This window comes from Blennius ocellaris, assembly GCF_963422515.1.
Source record: "Blennius ocellaris genome assembly, chromosome: 2".
NCBI lineage: Eukaryota > Metazoa > Chordata > Actinopteri > Blenniiformes > Blenniidae > Blennius > Blennius ocellaris.
Window position 1 is genome coordinate 14,500,503 of NC_137651.1, and position 17,992 is coordinate 14,518,494.

Below are 17,992 nucleotides of genomic sequence, written 5' to 3' on the forward strand. Positions count from 1 at the left end.
ATAACTGAATTCACGGCGAATTTGACATGTGCTGCCATACCCAGAGCGCACCTGTGCAGCAGCAGACGGCGCTTTCTGTTTTGAGCCGTTGCGACTCCGTGCGTAAAAATCCTGGGTACTTTCGGTGCGTCAGGTGCAGGCGGCTCATTTCCTTAATGCAAATGCTCCACTTATTGCGCGCTCTCACACTTCTCTCCCACCTCCACTCGTATCCTGCCCTCAGGACCGAGCGGTAGCCGCCTCTGCTCCTTTAAGGCAATGAGGAATTAAAGCGTCTGCAGGGGCAGGGTGGAGGGTTATTCTGTGTAATGCTCAGAGAGTCAGTGTGGTGCGATTAGAGAGCGGCAGCGGGGAAGATGCGCTTGCTCGCCTCTTGCTGGACGCACAGAGGCGATGAAGATTATCTGACTTTGGAGTCTAAGAAAAAAAGCTGTTTTTCATTCTTTTTCCACCACCCTCTCTCCTCTGTTTGCTTCTTTGCTCTTTTAGTTAATTACATTTTCTAATAATTTTTTATTTCTTAACTATCAGGGTGATCCATCAATCAGTGTTTTATTTAGGAAAACGGAGCTTCTCACCTTTTTAAGGGATTTAGTTTATAGCCAGTTTTTTTTGTTGTTGTTTTTTTTTTTTTTTTTGGATCAGGATCTGCTTTTTTCTCCGTCTCTGACTCAGCACCACACACACCTGGGCTTCACCCCTTCAGCATCCTTTTGAATAACAGGGAGAAGCAGCAAGACGCGGAGCAGAGGAGGACAGGCTGAGCTCAAATCTCCCCAAGACAATCACAGAGGCTCATTTATGATCCAAGCGCAGAAAAAGAAGACAGACCACAAAGAGAATCAGAGTATAACGAAAAAGTACGAAGGAGATTTTAAAAGTAGAGACTTGGAACCGGTTTGCTTCAAGACAGTGGCAAATGTTTAACCTTAGCCCAGGCGCACAGAAGAGAAACCCAGGGAGGCATTGGTCGGAGGAAGAAGAGAAAGCATAGCTTGGGGGGATTGAACGGAGCAGGGCATGTGGATATTGGCTTTTATCTTTTTCCAGAGCATCTTGAATGGTAAGTTTCAACCTGCTCTTCTTATATTTTTTTAGTGCTCATTACTATCTGCAGGACGCACATCACGGGCAGACGGGAAAGTGACTGAAGAGGCAGGATGGAGGTCACCTGTGACCCACATGAAACGGATTGTATATGCTTATCAAAAGGCTGACACCCTTCATAGAAGAAGGAGAGACGGGCGAGGCATGGATTGCGTTTTAAATCTTTCTAGCTCTCCCACAAAACATTGGACACAAACCTGGCCTTCAGATATAAACTGAGCCAGGTGAAATAATAAAGATGAATTAGATTTTTTTTAGAGCAAACATTAGTTTTACTGTGTTAGATACATTTTTTTCTAGTTTCATGTTTTTATTGTTTTTAATTCGCACCATGTTAATGTCATTTGTTTCTGATTTCAATTTGAGTCTAATGATACTTATTCTGTCACAACCTTGTTCCACTGTGGCCCTTAGTAATAAGTGACGTATTTGATATAATGGACATTTGGTTTAACCCTTTCCCCCTCCCCCACAGTGAGCTTATTTTTCATGTACAAAATGGTCCAAAATAATCAGACATTAGGATCATTACTTGACACACACTTATTTTAAGGACAGTAGTCTATGTTTTTATTTATAAACATCTATGAATCAAAATATTAAAATAGATGTTCAAATGTGTCACAAGGTTTGCAGCATGTCCAATTTTAATTTTGTCATAAATCTGAATACACCTTTACTTTATCAACGTTTGAATGTGGTTTGTATGGAGTATTTTACACCATTTGTGCAAATTGACTATGTTAACGTTAAAAAACAGATATACATGGAAAATCATAGAGGTCACAGCTTTTCAGGAAAATAAAAAAGTAGTCCACAATCAAGTTCCAATATAAAAACTTGTTCATTATTTTTCAGCATCCAAAAGAAATTCTCCGTCCGCATACTGTTCTCAAATTGCAGATTTCAGTTGATGCCCTTTCGATTTCTTGCACATATGTGCACCTGCATATATGCCTACCACTGAACACATGCATGCGGCTGACACTTTGCACACATATGCATCTGCTCATAAAGTGTATGTATAATCAATAGTGGAAAATTGATACAGTTTATTGCAATCACTTATTGGCCAGAGTCCCTTCCACAGGGAGGGATTATGGCTGACTGGGTGTGTACGAAAACAGGGAAGGAAAAAGGGAGAGTTGAGGAAGGCGAAGAAGATGGAAAGAAAATGAAAACACATCCACGAAAATACATGACGGTTCCAAGATGGAGATTGTTCACATATTGAAACGAAACAAGCCGGCGGGTGGGCGACATTTGTGTGAAAGGGTCACAGAAATAAGCTGAATTCACAAAGCAAAAATTGGGGAAATGCGGTCTCACAGGTACAAATACATTTAACAGCATCGAATGGCTGTTGTTTGATATGATGTACCACTAAAATGGGTTTTCCTTCTGGCCAGAGTGATAAAATATGGCTTCGAAATGGATTTTTTTCTCTATGTCGACGCCTTTTCAGCACCGAGGCAACCCTCAGTCTGTGCCGTTTATTGACATTGACTCCGTATAAAATGGTATCTCCCTCAGCCCAGCTTGTGCTGAAACTCATAAAGGGACAATAAGGAATCCTCATTAATCATAATCATCTGACTCTGACATTAGATCAACTGCAATGCAAGATTGTGTCCGTTTATTGCTTAAGGGATTATTGAGGAGGCCTGTGGCAAAGAACTGATAGGGATTAAGCAGGAGATGGCGTTGGGTGCAGACATGACAGTTTTTATGCTCGTCGTTTGCACTGCAATAATTTTTGGGATGTTTTTTTTCTTTTTTTCCTGGGGTTTTTTTCCCCTATACGCACGTTTTCATCATTTGCTGTTTGACTTATTGTTATTGGATTTCTCCATCACTGTACAGCCACCTTACTGTACGACTTTGTCCTCAGCGACTGGATGTTTTGTTGATTATCATGAAAATGAGGTGTTCTTCGGCCAAGCAGTCGTTGTCAGAATGAATGAATGACCTTGTAGAAAGAAGCCAGCACCGAGATTGGATTCCACACAATTCTTGCTGTTTCAGAGTTGGCCCTGTCACATGTTCACCGGCCTGTCTCTATGGTAACCCCCTTGATGGGTGTCAGGGGCTGAGTCCTAAAACGTTCACCCATTCACTCTCCCTTATACGGTGGGGAAGGCAGTGTGCTGTGCTGTTATCTGGTGGCAAAAAAACATCCAGTCACTTAGTCTGTGGTGACGATTGGCTCCTGCCTGGGACGTGTTTACTGCTCTCCTCATTTTGTGGTCGGTTCATTTTCATCCCTGATGTTCGGTTTACATTTTCTCACATACTGGGCATCTTACAAAATGGCAGCTCCTGAAAATAACCAACTCTATATTGCCGTTTTTTTTTTTTTTTTAAAGAGTAGAATTGTGAGCGTCGTTGTTGTTGTCCAGTCTGATCGCCTCAAAGTTCTTGATCTGAAGCTAATCTTCCATTTTAACTGATCAAATGACAGCTACTATTCTCCCTTCTGTATGGGTGTTCAAGTTATTATTCTGATTTTTTTTTGCATTGTGATAATTTTACCGTATTGCTACTTATTCATTCTGTGACTAATTATCCAAAAAGGAAAAACAAATTCAGCCTTGCAGTCCTCACAATTGTCACATTATAATTGCTGTCATCTTGGAAATTGCAGTTGATTATTCTTCATTAAAACAAAGCAAAATACTACTGTCCACACATTTTCATTTGGTGTAGTGGTTAACTCTGTTTCTTGAGATGAGATCAAACCTGGTTTAATTTAAGACCTTTTAGTGTGGAGTTTGCATGATTTCTGGTAGGGTCCCTCTGCGGTAGAGTCATTTGGGAGACGTTATTGTGTGTGACTGTCACACAGTGTGAGTGTTGATCTGTTGAGGTTACACCCTTTGCCCAAACTCATCTGGATTGACTCCTGCCACTCTGATTTGAGTGAAATCAAAGATATATGAATTTTGTTTAAAATTATACAATCACACCCAACAGCCACAATTATTGTTTTAATTTTCCCATAAACATCATGCTTTTTTTTCTGTTTCCTGTGGCTATCAAAGTAGCATCACTATATACAGTCATCAGTACAGGAGAGGAAACATTAAAAATCTCTGCCTGAAAGCTGCCTCAAGGCAAAACTACAGCAAGCTAAACTGTCCTATTCAAATTCTCATTGCAAAGATAGAACGAGACAAGGCTCCTTGCAGAGTCCCTGCGAACACTGTGATGATTTGTAGACATACAGAAGGCTTAACCTGATTCGCATGACTTAAAAAGGGCTTATCTCGTATTTCTTCAATAAATGAACATTTACTCAGAGGTCAGGAAATCGTGCAATCAAATTTTGATCTCAATTAGTCGTGACCTTTCTCGGACTGAGCACACATTCGGCTTGAATTAGGGAAGCTCTTCCAGAGCATCTAGCCCAGTGTAGCTTACGGTACAGTAAATAGCTGCCAACATTGGTTAGCCTGCCAATTTTACATGACCTCACATTATTAGCAACCTGAAACAGTGGATGGAAATGCTACAGGGAGTGGGGCAGATAGATAGATTGAACCTGGCTGCAAGCAGGAAAGGGGAAACCGGTGTTTGCATGGTAATAAATCTGCGTGAAGGCGATGAAGGCAGCGCACTGATGAGCGCCTCATTTGTTGGGGCTGTGAGGTGATTCTCAAGTCTGTGTGAGGATGTCCAAAGATCGGTGGCCTCCCAGTGGTTGTTCAAAGACTCACTAACGCAACGGAGTGAAACCTGACCAGCCTTACAGCTGCGCTCACAACCATTAGTCTGTTTACTAATTACCAATTAGGGTTTGGTTGCACAAGCGGTATCATAGCTCATGAAATTAAATTAGCCCATGAAAACACGCGGCATACAGTCAAGTGATAGATCATCTTGTGCAGTCTCACTCTGATATGAATATCTAATGGGCTAAATTAAGTTTACAAACCCACTTAACTCTGGCTCTCTCGTGTGAGTTATAGGAGGGTTTGTTGGGTTTCATTTCGAACTCTGTGCATGATTCCAGTTGAAAGGGCTGCTAATGTCGGGTAATGGATACCCTGATGTGCGATCATAATAGATATCCCCAAGTTCATACATCCTCGCTGCATAATGAGGGCTACTCCACTGTACAGTACCTCCTCAAGTCTGTCGAGATCTCTAATTAGGAGTCAGCTTTGGTGACTTTGCGTGTGTACGTGCGCGGGTATGCATGTGTGTGTGTGTGCGCGTGTGCGTGCGTGTGTGTGTGTGTGTGCGCAGCAGTGTTTCACCCAATGGTGTAAAATCTAATTACCAATCACACTGTGTCTGTCTGGATTTCCCTGAATCGGAGGTGTAATTGCGCAAGCCCGTGTGTAAATGTCTCTTGCATTAAAATGTTAACGATATCATTTAGCATCTGCAGGGAAGAGCAGAAAAGCCCCCGGCACCCAGATGTAGGTGTTTGATCATGCGTGCAAAGTGAGTTTGTAGTACATCTGGCGGGGGTTTCCCTCTCAGACAGGGTTCTCAGTAGAGAGGATGTTTTTAATTCACTCAGCACCTGTCAAAGTGACACGTTATATTACCGTGCTGCAGCACACAGGTATTGTAGTGGAATAACTGGTGTAAAAGCTTTATTTGAGAGTTTAAAGCAGACAAAGTCAAGAAAGAAACTGCTCTTCACCTCTCTTGCGCAGAAGTGTTTCTGTCTTAATTTAGTTTCAAAGAGATCGTTAACGCTCCACTTTATCACAAAAGATTTTCCAACTTTCTCCCAAAGAATGACCCAGGAGCCTACAGGTGATAATAGACAACCAGGAACTCATTTATTACAAGTTTTCAGTATTGTTAAACAGAAAAAAAACCTTTTCACTTAGCTTATGTTACTCCAGTTACAAGCTTTTCTGAGTTATTTTTGTTTTTTTTTGTTTTGGAGCAGTTCTGTATCATAGTATAAGCAGAGGTGGAAAGAGTCCTGAATATTTCTACTCAAGTACAACTGCAGTTATATTGCTCAAAATCTACCCAATTATAGTTCTGAGTTCAGTCATTTTTAAAAGTAAGCAGAGTCATGGGAACTATCTAACCATTGTACGTGTAATTTCGTTGTCAATAGCAGATGTTCAGTTTACTTACCGTATATAATATTTGTTTAAAGCACATTATTACCTACAACAAAAGTAATGAACGACTGACTCAGACAAACTTCAGCAATTGTTTTGTGCCAAATTTATAATTTTATTCAGCTTTTTGACATGTTATATTTGTGTCATGCAATTCAGATTCTCCACACCCCATTAGTCCATTAGTATAACTGTAATTGAAAACCTATACATTGCTAGTTAATAGTAGATGAATGCACCAAATTAATCTGTGCATCTTTTACAGTTTGTACTGTCACAACCTTATGGTAATTTATAGCGGCTGCCATCTTCTGGATGTGTGTCCTTGGTCTGTATTCTTTGTAGTGCACCAGAGCGTCTGTTCATTGTGCGGGACAGGTGACGAAGGTGTGATGATGAGCATGCTATCCATCTCCTACCAAGACAAACATTCACCGTGGACCTCATAAATACTGCCTGTTAATCCAGTCCTCCACGTCCCAGGGCCTGGCTTCGAACTCGACACACTCGGTGGCCCAAGGCTGAATTGATCCCGACGACTTCAGCATGAATGTGATGCATCCACCTGATGTACTGCAGCTCATTGGCAACCTCAGTCTTTTTCTCACTAACGCTGCTTGACTTTCTCCTCTTATGGACTTCTCTTCAAAATATCCAGCTTTGTCAACATACCGTGACCTCACTGGGAGCATCTCGCTGTCTTATTTCACATACGCAGACATGTGAAGACAGCATTTCCAGGAGATATTTTACCATCAAGTCTGCCCATGTGTCTCATGCTCCGCAGTCTGAATATTGAACTAGGTTATGGAAAAACGGAGGAGGAAAAGTCTGGATAGACAGAGTAACAGAAAGACAAATGGGTTCGGCTTGGTTTCTCGACACTGCCTTATATTTTTAAACCAGGCACAGATGCTAAGATTTAAGACCAAGTTTGTAGCAGTTATTTTTAGCCGGCCATTTTTAAGGCACTGTCATGTTGTTGGTAAGGTGTGTGTGCAAGTATTTGCAAAATGTGGGTGTTTTGTGAATTTGCTGTTGTTTGTGTGCATTGGCAAGTACCTATATACTGTGTGTGTGTGTGTGTTGTGTGTGTGTGTGTGTGTGTGTGTGAGAGAGAGAGAGCGAGAGAGAGAGAGAGAGTTTAATTGGGGAGCTGGGTGGGTGTGTTAAGGTGTGACGTTGTGTGGAGCCACAGGAGTCTGATTTATGTCCTTCCAGCTCCTCATCGATCCCTCAGCCTGGTGTGAGACTGAGTGCATTGTCAATAATCGTAGCACTTTGTGGTATTCCTAGAATTCCCAGACCTCCTCTGTTCAGACCAAGGTGTGAGGGTACAGGAGGCCATCTTGTTCAAGATCAAATCAGAGGGCACAGAGCCTAGCAGCAGTGCATATGATTTAAGGATAGGCCTGTAGTGATAATTTTGCAATTTTGGATCGTCTCTATTGTCCGTGCAAAGACAGGTGATTTGAGGAAGCTTTGCTTGAGTCCCCAGAAGCATCTAGCAGTTCTGTGTGTGTCCCAGAGACACTTAGCAACACATGGATGAGGTCTATTATGTGTTTCTCGGTGTCTCTCTATCTAGCCCATCCATCCCCGCAAGTGATTATGCTAATTAGTGTTTGATCAGATGATTAAATTAAAACTCGATTCATCCAAAGTACTAAATGTTCAGAATACATTTGTATCTGCTTGGCTGCCTGGCTTAACACGGCTCAAGTCCCTCCGGTATGCCCCAGCCACTGGAGGAAGAGGGTGACCGGGAAAAGAAGAAATTGTGCAAAAATACTTCTTTGGTTTTAATTCAGGCAAGAAAAGAGGTTTGTAATAAAGCAACCTGGTGGTCTGAGAGAGAAGGAGAAATGGCGAGAAACAAAGAGTGTGTGTGTGTGTGTGTGTGTGTGTGTGTGTGTGTGTGTGTGTGTGTGTGTGTGTGTGTGTGTGTGTGTGTGTGTGTGTGTGTGTGTGGGAGGGGAGTAGGTGGATTGGGGGTGGGGAGGACAAGAAGAAGAAGGAGGAGGATGGGGGGGGGGGTTGCTGAAAGGAGCCGTGCTGTGGTCCCCTAAGTGTTGAATAAACATGTTTGGTTTAGGGAAATGGCTGCGATAAATGTTTAATATGATAAGTCCATAAAGACGGTCAAATGAGTCTGAGTATTAAAATGAGCGAGGCACGCAGCAGCAGTTGCAGCAGCTTAGGAGGAGGAGGTGAAGGAGAAGAAAGAGGAGGAGGAAAGAAGAGGGGCTGATAATGGCTGGCAGAGCTAACAGGATGAGAGCAGCCAGCTGCTGTGACATCAACATTAACACACTCCACCAGCTGCTGGTCACAGACGTCTCCTGGACTAAACAGGGACAGTCGTATATCTTCAAAGAGCCACCATGGCTTCTATCATAGTATTGTTACCTTCACAATACTTGTTGTGAGAACTGCAAATATGTTAAGCACTTTTCACAACAGGGTTCAACTGCGTGGCAAAAAAACAATCAAAAAGAACTAAAACTCTGTCAGAATAAAGGTTAACAAAATGTTCTCGAGTGAAACCAATTGTTCAATGGTAATAAACCAAAAAGGTACAAAACTTGGGACATAAGAAAAAATTATTTCATGTAAAATATGACATTGCAAAGAGCAAGCTCTAAATGTTTACATTCAAGTGATGAGGCAGTGTCAAAATCATATTTAATGAACTTTGTCTATATAAATTAGATTTCCAGAGAACAAAAGGAATAAATACATCATAACAACTAACTGTTTTTGTTTATACACTAAATAGATAAGAAGAAAAGATCTTCTTTATGCAACCAGTGGATGTTCAAAAGGGTGAAATTGCAGGGGTGGAGGTGGGTTAGTGAGAACAATGTCACCAAGAGGAATGCCAAACTCAACTTTATTGTTGACATCAGTGGCGTCCTTACCGCCAAGTGCCAAAAGACAACACAAATTAGAATCCTAATTAACAGACAAGATATCACAGAGGATCAGAGCAAGGTGTGCTGGATGGTGTCGTGTCAGTTTTTCAACACCACTGAGTCGATCTGGTGACGTGGAAATACGTAGTCAAGAAACCCCTTGATGAGTGAGGCCTGCAGGGGGCTGCTCACGGTGTGCATAGTGTTAATTCTAACTTCTAATAAACCACAGCGGCTGTGGCTCAATTGGTAGTGGCTGCCTTTCAATTGGATGGTTGAATGTTCAATTCCCAATATCTCCCTGTCCACATGAGGAAGTGTCCTTTGGCAATACTATTCTGTTGAGAAGAACGAGTGCCACTTTACATAGTGTCAGAACTGAGCAGATGTGGCACACCTGTGTTTCTTTGAATTGAATTGTATTTTATACGTTGATATTAATTTTTCATTTCATTCATACAAGGCCTAAGTTTGATGAATCAGCGAAATGATAGTCAGCACCTGAAAGTCAGTTAAATCATTTTGTGTTTTATTCATGAACGAAGTTGTTTAGCTCTCATGCAGCCTCCTTCCACCGGTCGGGGCTACAGAGCCATCAGACAGCAGTCTGGCCCTGCGGCAGTGCTTGAGTAGACTGTTTTAAAACAGCACCTTGAGCCTGGAGAGATGTTCTTTCACAAAATCAGCAGGGTTTATCAGTACTTTAATCTAGGAAATGAAAACAGGATAGCGTGTAGGCTGCGTCAGAAAAGTAAAAGCCATAAAAAGCCAAAATCTCACAGCTGAGGCACTGCACAACCGCATTCAACACACGCATTTAGATATAAACCTGCATGATGTGACTACAGCTGCTGGCAGACCAGTTAACCAAGCTCAAGCATATTTGATATTGTTTACCCAGAAATGTTGTGATCCTGGCTGCTTTGAAAAGATAACGGAGCTCATTGACAAATGTTGATGGTTATACTATAGCTTCAGGAAGTTAATGGACTACATTAAATCAGAATACACAGTGCTGAATCGACAGTTTCCATTTATGCAATACAGACTCCGGTCATAATCCAGAGGAAGGTCCTGAATGGTTTCAACACATCTCTACGTCAACTGGCCTGATTACATTGAGTGGCTCATTATCAGGCTTTCTGCAAAGCTTCACGATAACCCATTCATTAGATTCAAGTTTCCTCAAAGGCAGGATGACATTGAGAAGCTAACGCTGTACAGTATATGTACTGTAGATGTAACGTAATTCTGTGGTTTGATCTCAACTGCAATGGTTACTTTTCTCAAGTGACCTTTTGAGACTTCTTCCTTCACATTGAGTTGAGTTTTTAATTGCTCCATTTGTACTGTAAAAAATGTGTTGGCAGCAACCACTGTAATATTCCCTGATGCTATTTCTTAAATGGATGTCCTGCTTAGGTCTCAGGGAGAAATAACGTCCCTCGCTGTCCATGTCAGGTCATTCTACTTCTTATGTCAATCCCACGAACACTGAAACCTCCCTGGACACAACCTTACCTTAGGTGGCATGCAGGTGGACCCCGGTCACATAAAGACACTCAGCACCCAGCAACTCTTCTGAGGACCCTTAGCTGTAATGTTGGGTGACATAATAGGGTTGGTTGTCCAGTGTGTGCTATGTCTACTTGTCTGACAGAGCTAAGCTGCCTGCCAAGAGGCATCTGTTCAACGAGAACGTTGCTACTTAATCATATTACCAATAATGACAGAGTATGCTGACCATTAGATTATTTCGGAAGTGATTTGATTACAGCCACTCAAGACTCAGTCATACTTGTTTAAGTATAATAGTAGAGGATCATAAAAGAGAGAAGTTTCTAATGTTCACTGCATACTGGCATAATTGCTCATGCACTGACTGTACAAGACACCCATCCAGAATGCAGTGCCCTGACATGTACTGTTACATGTAACCGGAACAATAATCAGTTTATCAGGAGGACATGCTGACACATGTCCATACATGATATGTTTTTAATGCATCATAGAGCACATAACGCATTGGAGCACATATCTCTGCACTTTCCGTTGTTTACATGGATCACTTGTTTGTTTTTTGGTCTCTGAGTAGTTGCATCATATTTAAAGACCTATTAAACTACACAAAAGATGAAATACATAATTTCAGACAGAAATTTCGAAAACTAATTGAGCTCACTTGTGAGATATTAACATTTCCTGGTGAAATATAGCAAATGAGTTACATTGGTGGCCGTTGTGATTGCCAGAATGACGCATATGTCAGAGCAAGTGTATTTTATTCTTTATTTAGTACCTTCTGTACTGCTTCACATTGCACACCTTTTCTTTTTCTTTTTCTTTTTTTTTACCTCACTTGAATAAATCCCTCAGTTAAAAAAACCAAACCCCAACATTCATATACATATTCGATTTTGCATCTTTGTTAAAAGGATTAGCATTAGCCTTCTATAAATACACAGTTTTCATTCCTGATAATTAGTATAGACTACAGTAATGTTTGGCCCAGGTTTTGATAAAATTCAAAAATTAATAAATAAATAAATAAATAAATTAATTAACTGGCAATAAATCAGGTGCTTCCTCGGTTTCAGCCACAGTTTTTTCTTCCAGGTTTGCACCATGAACTGGTACTCTTTGTATATACTGTGAATCCACGTGTTACTTTGATTTATTTACTTTACCATAGATGTAGGACTCCTCTCCACCTTTGTTGTGCGACACAATATTCGATTTCTACTAGTAGAGATTTTTATTCATCAGCAGTAGCAGCGGAGGGAGCTGCTTTGGTTTGCCACTGTGTAATCCCTCATCATATCCTTGCTCATAATCATCACCAGCATAATTTAGACATCAGTGTCTTTATTACTCAGTTTTACTAACTGAGAAACAGTCCAGGATCTCTGGCTTTCCCTTGATGAGACCGGCAGCCACTTTGGCCCATTTAAGACATGAAAATAGATGCAAGGAGGGGTAGGAGGAGGGGGGGACGAGGAGGAGGGGGAGAAGGAGGAGGAAGCTCATCTGCTGTGTGGGCCTCTTTTTAGTGTTGCCCGCCCCGACTAGACATCAGAGGACAGATCTGTCGGTGTGTATCAGCGGCTTGCATACAGTCAGCCTTTTCTACTGTCACAGCACTGCTTAATATTCATGAGAGCAAATTGGAAGACAGTCATTTAACTTCCGTGCATGGTGTATCGCCTCTGGGCAGATCAGATCAGTGGGAATGCTCACACACAGTGGACTCTCCATCCCCCGACCGGCTGCTTGGATCTGAACTCTTTGCGATTAGTGGGCATGTTACTTTCATGTTTATAGACTTTGATATACAGTCAAATTTACTTTGGTGTAAAATATGGTTTCCAATTAAACGTATACCTGCACACTGTGTTTCCAATTTGGTTAATATACAGGTCAAAGTCCTACTTATGGATGCTTCGGCTTCATCCGGTGATTCAGCACTGCATACATCACATTATTGCTGCTATCCATAAATCCACTGAGCAGAAATAGGAATTTGTTCGGGTGGAAAATTGCTTTAGCTACTGTTAGTGTTGAATGTGAGTGAGCCAGGTATGATCTCCACATCCCAGGCAGACTTGCCCTGAGGGCACAGAGCAGAGAGCTGCTTTAATTACCCAAGGTTCCTGCTGTCACATTGTCACCACGAGGCATCCGGAACCACGCTACCATGCGGTGCCGAGTCCCCCCTTCGCACTGGCGATGACAACTCAGACAATGGATTTGCCCGCTCAACAGATGCAACACAAGTGCCCTCTGAAATATGGGGAGCTGAATCAATCCCACTGTCTCTCTGATTCTCTCTTTGCCTCTTCTTGTTTGCTCTTTTCTCCCCATGTCACAGAGTGCTCATGAAAAGAGCCTGCTGCTGCATGAAAGACAGAACTTGTAACTATGGGATGAGAGTCCCCATGTGACAAAGTTCATCTGAATACTGCAGATACCTCGGAAAGATAAATATCAGGCAAACTCACAGTGACTTTAACATGCTTTGATTGGCATTAGTTAGACACGTTCTAAAAACTGTAGAAAGATCACGGACCGCATTGTTGGAGACATTACTTCTCAAGTGGACGGGATCACAGGTGTGCAATGAGTATGGATATTTATTGACCATTATTTGACCCTTTGAACTGTCATGAATATGTAATAATTTCCCTCTGGGATTATAAAAGTATTCTGATATTTAGTCTGATACCCCAGAAGTGCCCAATACATCGCTCGCGATGAACTAGTAGATTGCACCAGTAGTGCAGGTTGACTATGTACCGCTCCAGAGAATTCACTATTATCTGATGGACATACAGAGCTGCCAGTTTGCAATCTTTCCTCCTCTGATATGGAAGTCATGATGCAGATCAAAGTTATTAAAAGCATTGATGACACATTTATTAAACAGTTTGTTGTGTCGCATAGTTTGTACAGAACTGTCACTTCAGTCAGGGTCAGATTCAATAATATAAAGTTGAAGCAGTACCAGTATATTTTGACTTTACTGCCGAATTATATACGGCATTATCAGGTGTGCAGTCTCAAAAATGCAGCAAAAATGCGCACCTCAAAAATGTTTTTTTTTTTTTTTTTTTTTTAATGATTAAAAAGTGATTCTGAAATCGGAGTCCAGAAGACCACTGGTTATATTTTGTGGAGCTCAAATCTCCTATGTCCTCCAAATGCACCACAACTTCTTTCCTCTGCTGGGGCAAGAGCCTCTGGTCAAACTGCATGCTACTATTGGGTTAAAATGTTGAGTGACAGTGTCATCAGCCAATCAGATTTTGATGTGTTATTGACAGAACGCCCTCGGGCAAGCAGAGTTTCTAGCGCTGGCCTTGGTGTCTCATTGGAATGAGCTTGACTGATTGGCCCATGTGCAGGTGCGTGATGACGCGCTGTTATTACCTGCTAATCTGGAGGTGACAGCGGCTAATTTAACAGTAACATCTGATGATAGATTGCGGACCTGCTTCGGGGACCTTTTTTCAAGGCGCCCAGAGGGTTAAATCAGACCATCAAAGCTATTGTGAGGCATTTTACAGCAGGTTGGATTTAATCTACAAGTGATGGGTGAGTGCTGCTTTTGGCATTTGGTGCTGTTTTTTGATTGTAAAATGGTGTTTCCCATACAATCCTGCACACCATGCGTGGACACAGACAGACAAGCGTGCATGCATGCATGCATGACAGTCATGCGCGCATGTCTGAAACCTGTGGGAAACACTGTAAGATGATCTGATGGTGATGCTGCACAGTGACGTCTTAATATGTTGTGGTTGTTGATCAGCTGTCATGTTGGTGTGGATTAAGTACTGATGCATAGAAGTGGCCCAACATTAGATTCGGATTGTGTTTTTACCGGTACTGGAGGGCAGCTTTAAATAGTCCATTGGTCGATTATTCCAGGTTGTATGAGAATGTTTCATGCATGACTTTGCAGCTTGGACAATTGAACAACAAGCAAAATAGTGTTGTTTCTAAAGTTTCCTTGTCAACTCTTTGGTTTGAGAATGTTGAATTATATTTTAGTTTTGGAACAAATTGTGGTGGACGGATGAGCTGTGATCAATTGTAGTTGAATCAGTTTTGAATAAAACTCACCAGACCTTTCTGTTTCTTATAACTCCGTTTCAGACTGAATTAACCATTTGCCATCCGGCTGGCCCAGTAGGTCACTTCTCCCTGGAGTTTCAGTCGCTCAAATGAAAGACGATTTATAGCCATTCATTAATGTAATGACTTGATGCATCCTTGTCGTGTTGTCTTTAAAATTTTTATATGTATTATGGTTTCTTTTGACCTTTTTAGGTTCATCTTGTGGGAGTTGTTTGAAATCTAGACGTTGAAGCAGTTATACAGCCCATGTAACGTCAAACTCACCTCAGGTGATGAAACAAAGTCAGTTGCTTTTAAAAGTGATTAACTCGATGCAGAACATAGATAATTTCTGAAATAGGTTCATGAAGCATGGAAATAACAGCAGTAAAAAACGCAACTTCGTTAAATTTCTCATCAAATCTTGTAATAGACATAACCAGTGGTTTCACCTGCCAGGGAGGCTCTGAGCTGGCCTAAGGCTTTGCCTGCTTTGGGGGTCTGCAGCATGATATTTTCACTATCATAGTTTGGAAAATCAGAAAAAGGCTTTTACCAACTATCTTAGCGACAATCTGAGAGGGCTTCTAGGAAAAGGTTGGAAACCCCATTATTGAACTGTTCGCACCCCAAATAAGAGAGAAACAAGATTTTGAAAAACAATGGTATGCATTGTCAGTGAACTCCTCTCATGTCCAAGGTTCAGATCACATAGGGCTATCCATCCTTCATTCCTCCTTAAGATATCTTGGTAGAAATAAAAATCACAGTCAATTATAGATGCATATAATACATTATTGAACAGTGCCATTTATTTCACCTTTGCAGTTGAATTCATGAAAAATTCTTCCAATTACTGATTTTCTCTCGGGCACTGCAGTAAGTGGTTTGGCCCCGAGGCCATTTGTTGGGGCATGACACGGCGCTCTTTGTGAGGTCTGAGGAGGTGATGTACCTGCGTCACTGGGCCATTTGTGGTGTGGTTCCCGAGCTTAATCAATTATGGAAAGGAGTAGTGTAGTGATATGCGCCCTTCCACGAGAGTCCATTTTTTCATTTTAATTAAATCAATCTCACTATCACTCAGCCAGTCTAAATTGAGTTGCTCTCACGTAGTTTTCACATGTGAAAACAGCCATGGCATAAATCCTAATCTAATTTCTCCGATGCTTGCACAGAATAAAGGCTTTCCAAGCAGCCACATACTTCTTTGATGTATTTTTTTTTCTCAAGCCATCTTTCTATTTTAGCATTGTGACGTTCAAAGTATCAATTAACTAAGTACCCAAAGTCAGAAAACTTTGATGTTATGTCTGTCTCTGGATTCTTTTTAATTAAGAATAATTCTTCAAATGATTTTTTTTTTTTTAAATCAAAAACTTTTTGTTTTCACTTACTTCCAAAAATCCCCTGAAGAATAAAAAGAAACTATGAACAAGCAGTACAAGCAGATAGTTTGATGCAGAAATGTCAAAATAATAATCTGCAAGCCACAAAAAGTCTCTCGCACATTTCATGTTTCACACAAGAATAATCTCTTTCGGATGTAAATCGGCGATGATTGATTTGAAAGTGTCTTCTCCTCACTAACCTTGAGCACAACTCAAGAACAGGTGGGCTTTTTAACCCCCCCATAACCAGTGGTATTATCAATAGAGCACTGAGAAGATTGATACTCCCTGTGCCAGCTGGAAAAAGAGAATGAATCCGAGTTTAATATGACTTTGATGTATTATTTTCATCTTGGCCACTGCCACAGACCCTTCGAGAGCACCGTGTTACTCTCTCCCACTGCATCTTGAAAGATTCAAATCTGCCCAAACTTTTTGCCTGTGGAGACAATGCATGAGTGTTCTTCTGTTACACGTTTAAATACTGCATTATTTGATCAGATAGGGTTAAAGAGCCAGTTTTACAACTGTAATAGGTCTTTGTTTTAATCACGTTAATCGCATTTTTAACTCTGTTATTTTATCTGATTCCGACGCATTGCAATGAGAACCATCGTGTGAGTTCGCGTTTGAGCCTTTGTGTGCCTCCATTGGGGAAGCTGTACATAAAATCCCTGCAATTATTAATACCTTACTTAGTATTGTTCTTAAAAATTACTACAGGATATTTTATGGTTTTGTTGCATCAGTAAGGAATAAAAACATTCCACCAGCTAAGCTGCACCGATCAGATTGGCGCAAAACGTTTCACAACAAACTACAAGCTGATTGCAACCGCACATTCCCAAGATTGTTAAATTATTATACAATCAGCCATTTTGGGGGCTATTGATTGTACGTCGAACAGAAGGCCAATCCATACTACGGAGGCAATAATTATTGTACTCTTGGAAACGCTGCACTCTTAAAATGAACTGTGTTGCCGGATCTCATGAGAAAAACAAGAAACCAGGCTTGTGAAAAGAAGCTCAAACAAGCAGCAGTCTCTGAAAATGTTATAAAAATCCAAATCATGAAAAAAAACAAGACATGAAAAAGCACCATGACCATAAAAATAAGTTTGCTCAGTCCTAAAACATTAAATCATTTCACATTTATTCAACAGGACTCTAGTAGCAAATACTTTATATATCAAATGAATTTATGATAATGCACTTCATTATTGTTTTCATGAACTCACGAAAACACAAACTAACTATCTTACCTTTTTATGCTTCGGTTCAAATCTTGGGAAAAGAGACAGTATAAAGTAGCGTAAGTTTGGACATTTGATAATAATTTGATATTAGAGAAGTGTTGCAAACAGTGCAACAGGGACTGAGCAAAATCTCATTTTAAAATAATTATAGAAACCCAAGCTAAATAAAATAGTGTGAAAATGTTATTTTCCTTATTTTGCCCAATTTGGTCTTGGCGGTTCTCTTTAAAATCTAGGAAAACACTTTCTCACAACCCTGTATTTTAATCAAAATCTGTTTCACTCACTTCCCAATGACAAAGTAGACACTGTCACTGATTTGCCAGTACTGGTTTCCATCAAAATCAGAGATAATCAGCCGCAGAATGGTGGTTGGAAAACCTTCCACTGCCTCCTGTTTGTGTTTGTAGAGTGTGGATCAGGTTGGGCTGGAATGCAGAAATAGATAACAAATATCTGCTTGATAAAATTGTAGAGATATGAGCAAGCCCAAATAAGCTTTTTTTTTTTTTTTTATAAACAAGCACTACCAATTTTCGCAATCATTTTTCTATATTTTGAACTTGTTGTACTTATATTTGCATTACATTTATTTGCAGTTATCTGTATTTT

The 17,992-nt window shown here is 40.8% G+C and overlaps 1 protein-coding gene across 7 annotated transcripts in view; it reads left to right on the forward strand.

Annotated features, from left to right (window-relative positions):
• Window positions 1-1,020: 1,020 nt before the first annotated feature.
• dscamb (Down syndrome cell adhesion molecule b) overlaps window positions 1,021-17,992 on the forward strand; it is a gene marked incomplete at both ends in the record, with an annotated part of 121,780 nt that continues 104,808 nt past the window's right edge. For all 7 annotated transcript variants that reach the window (XM_080510006.1, XM_080510005.1, XM_080510009.1 and 4 more), the window contains one exon: window positions 1,021-1,063. In XM_080510006.1, coding sequence (XP_080366132.1) covers window positions 1,021-1,063 — 43 coding nt within the window. The remainder of the gene's footprint in view (window positions 1,064-17,992) is intronic.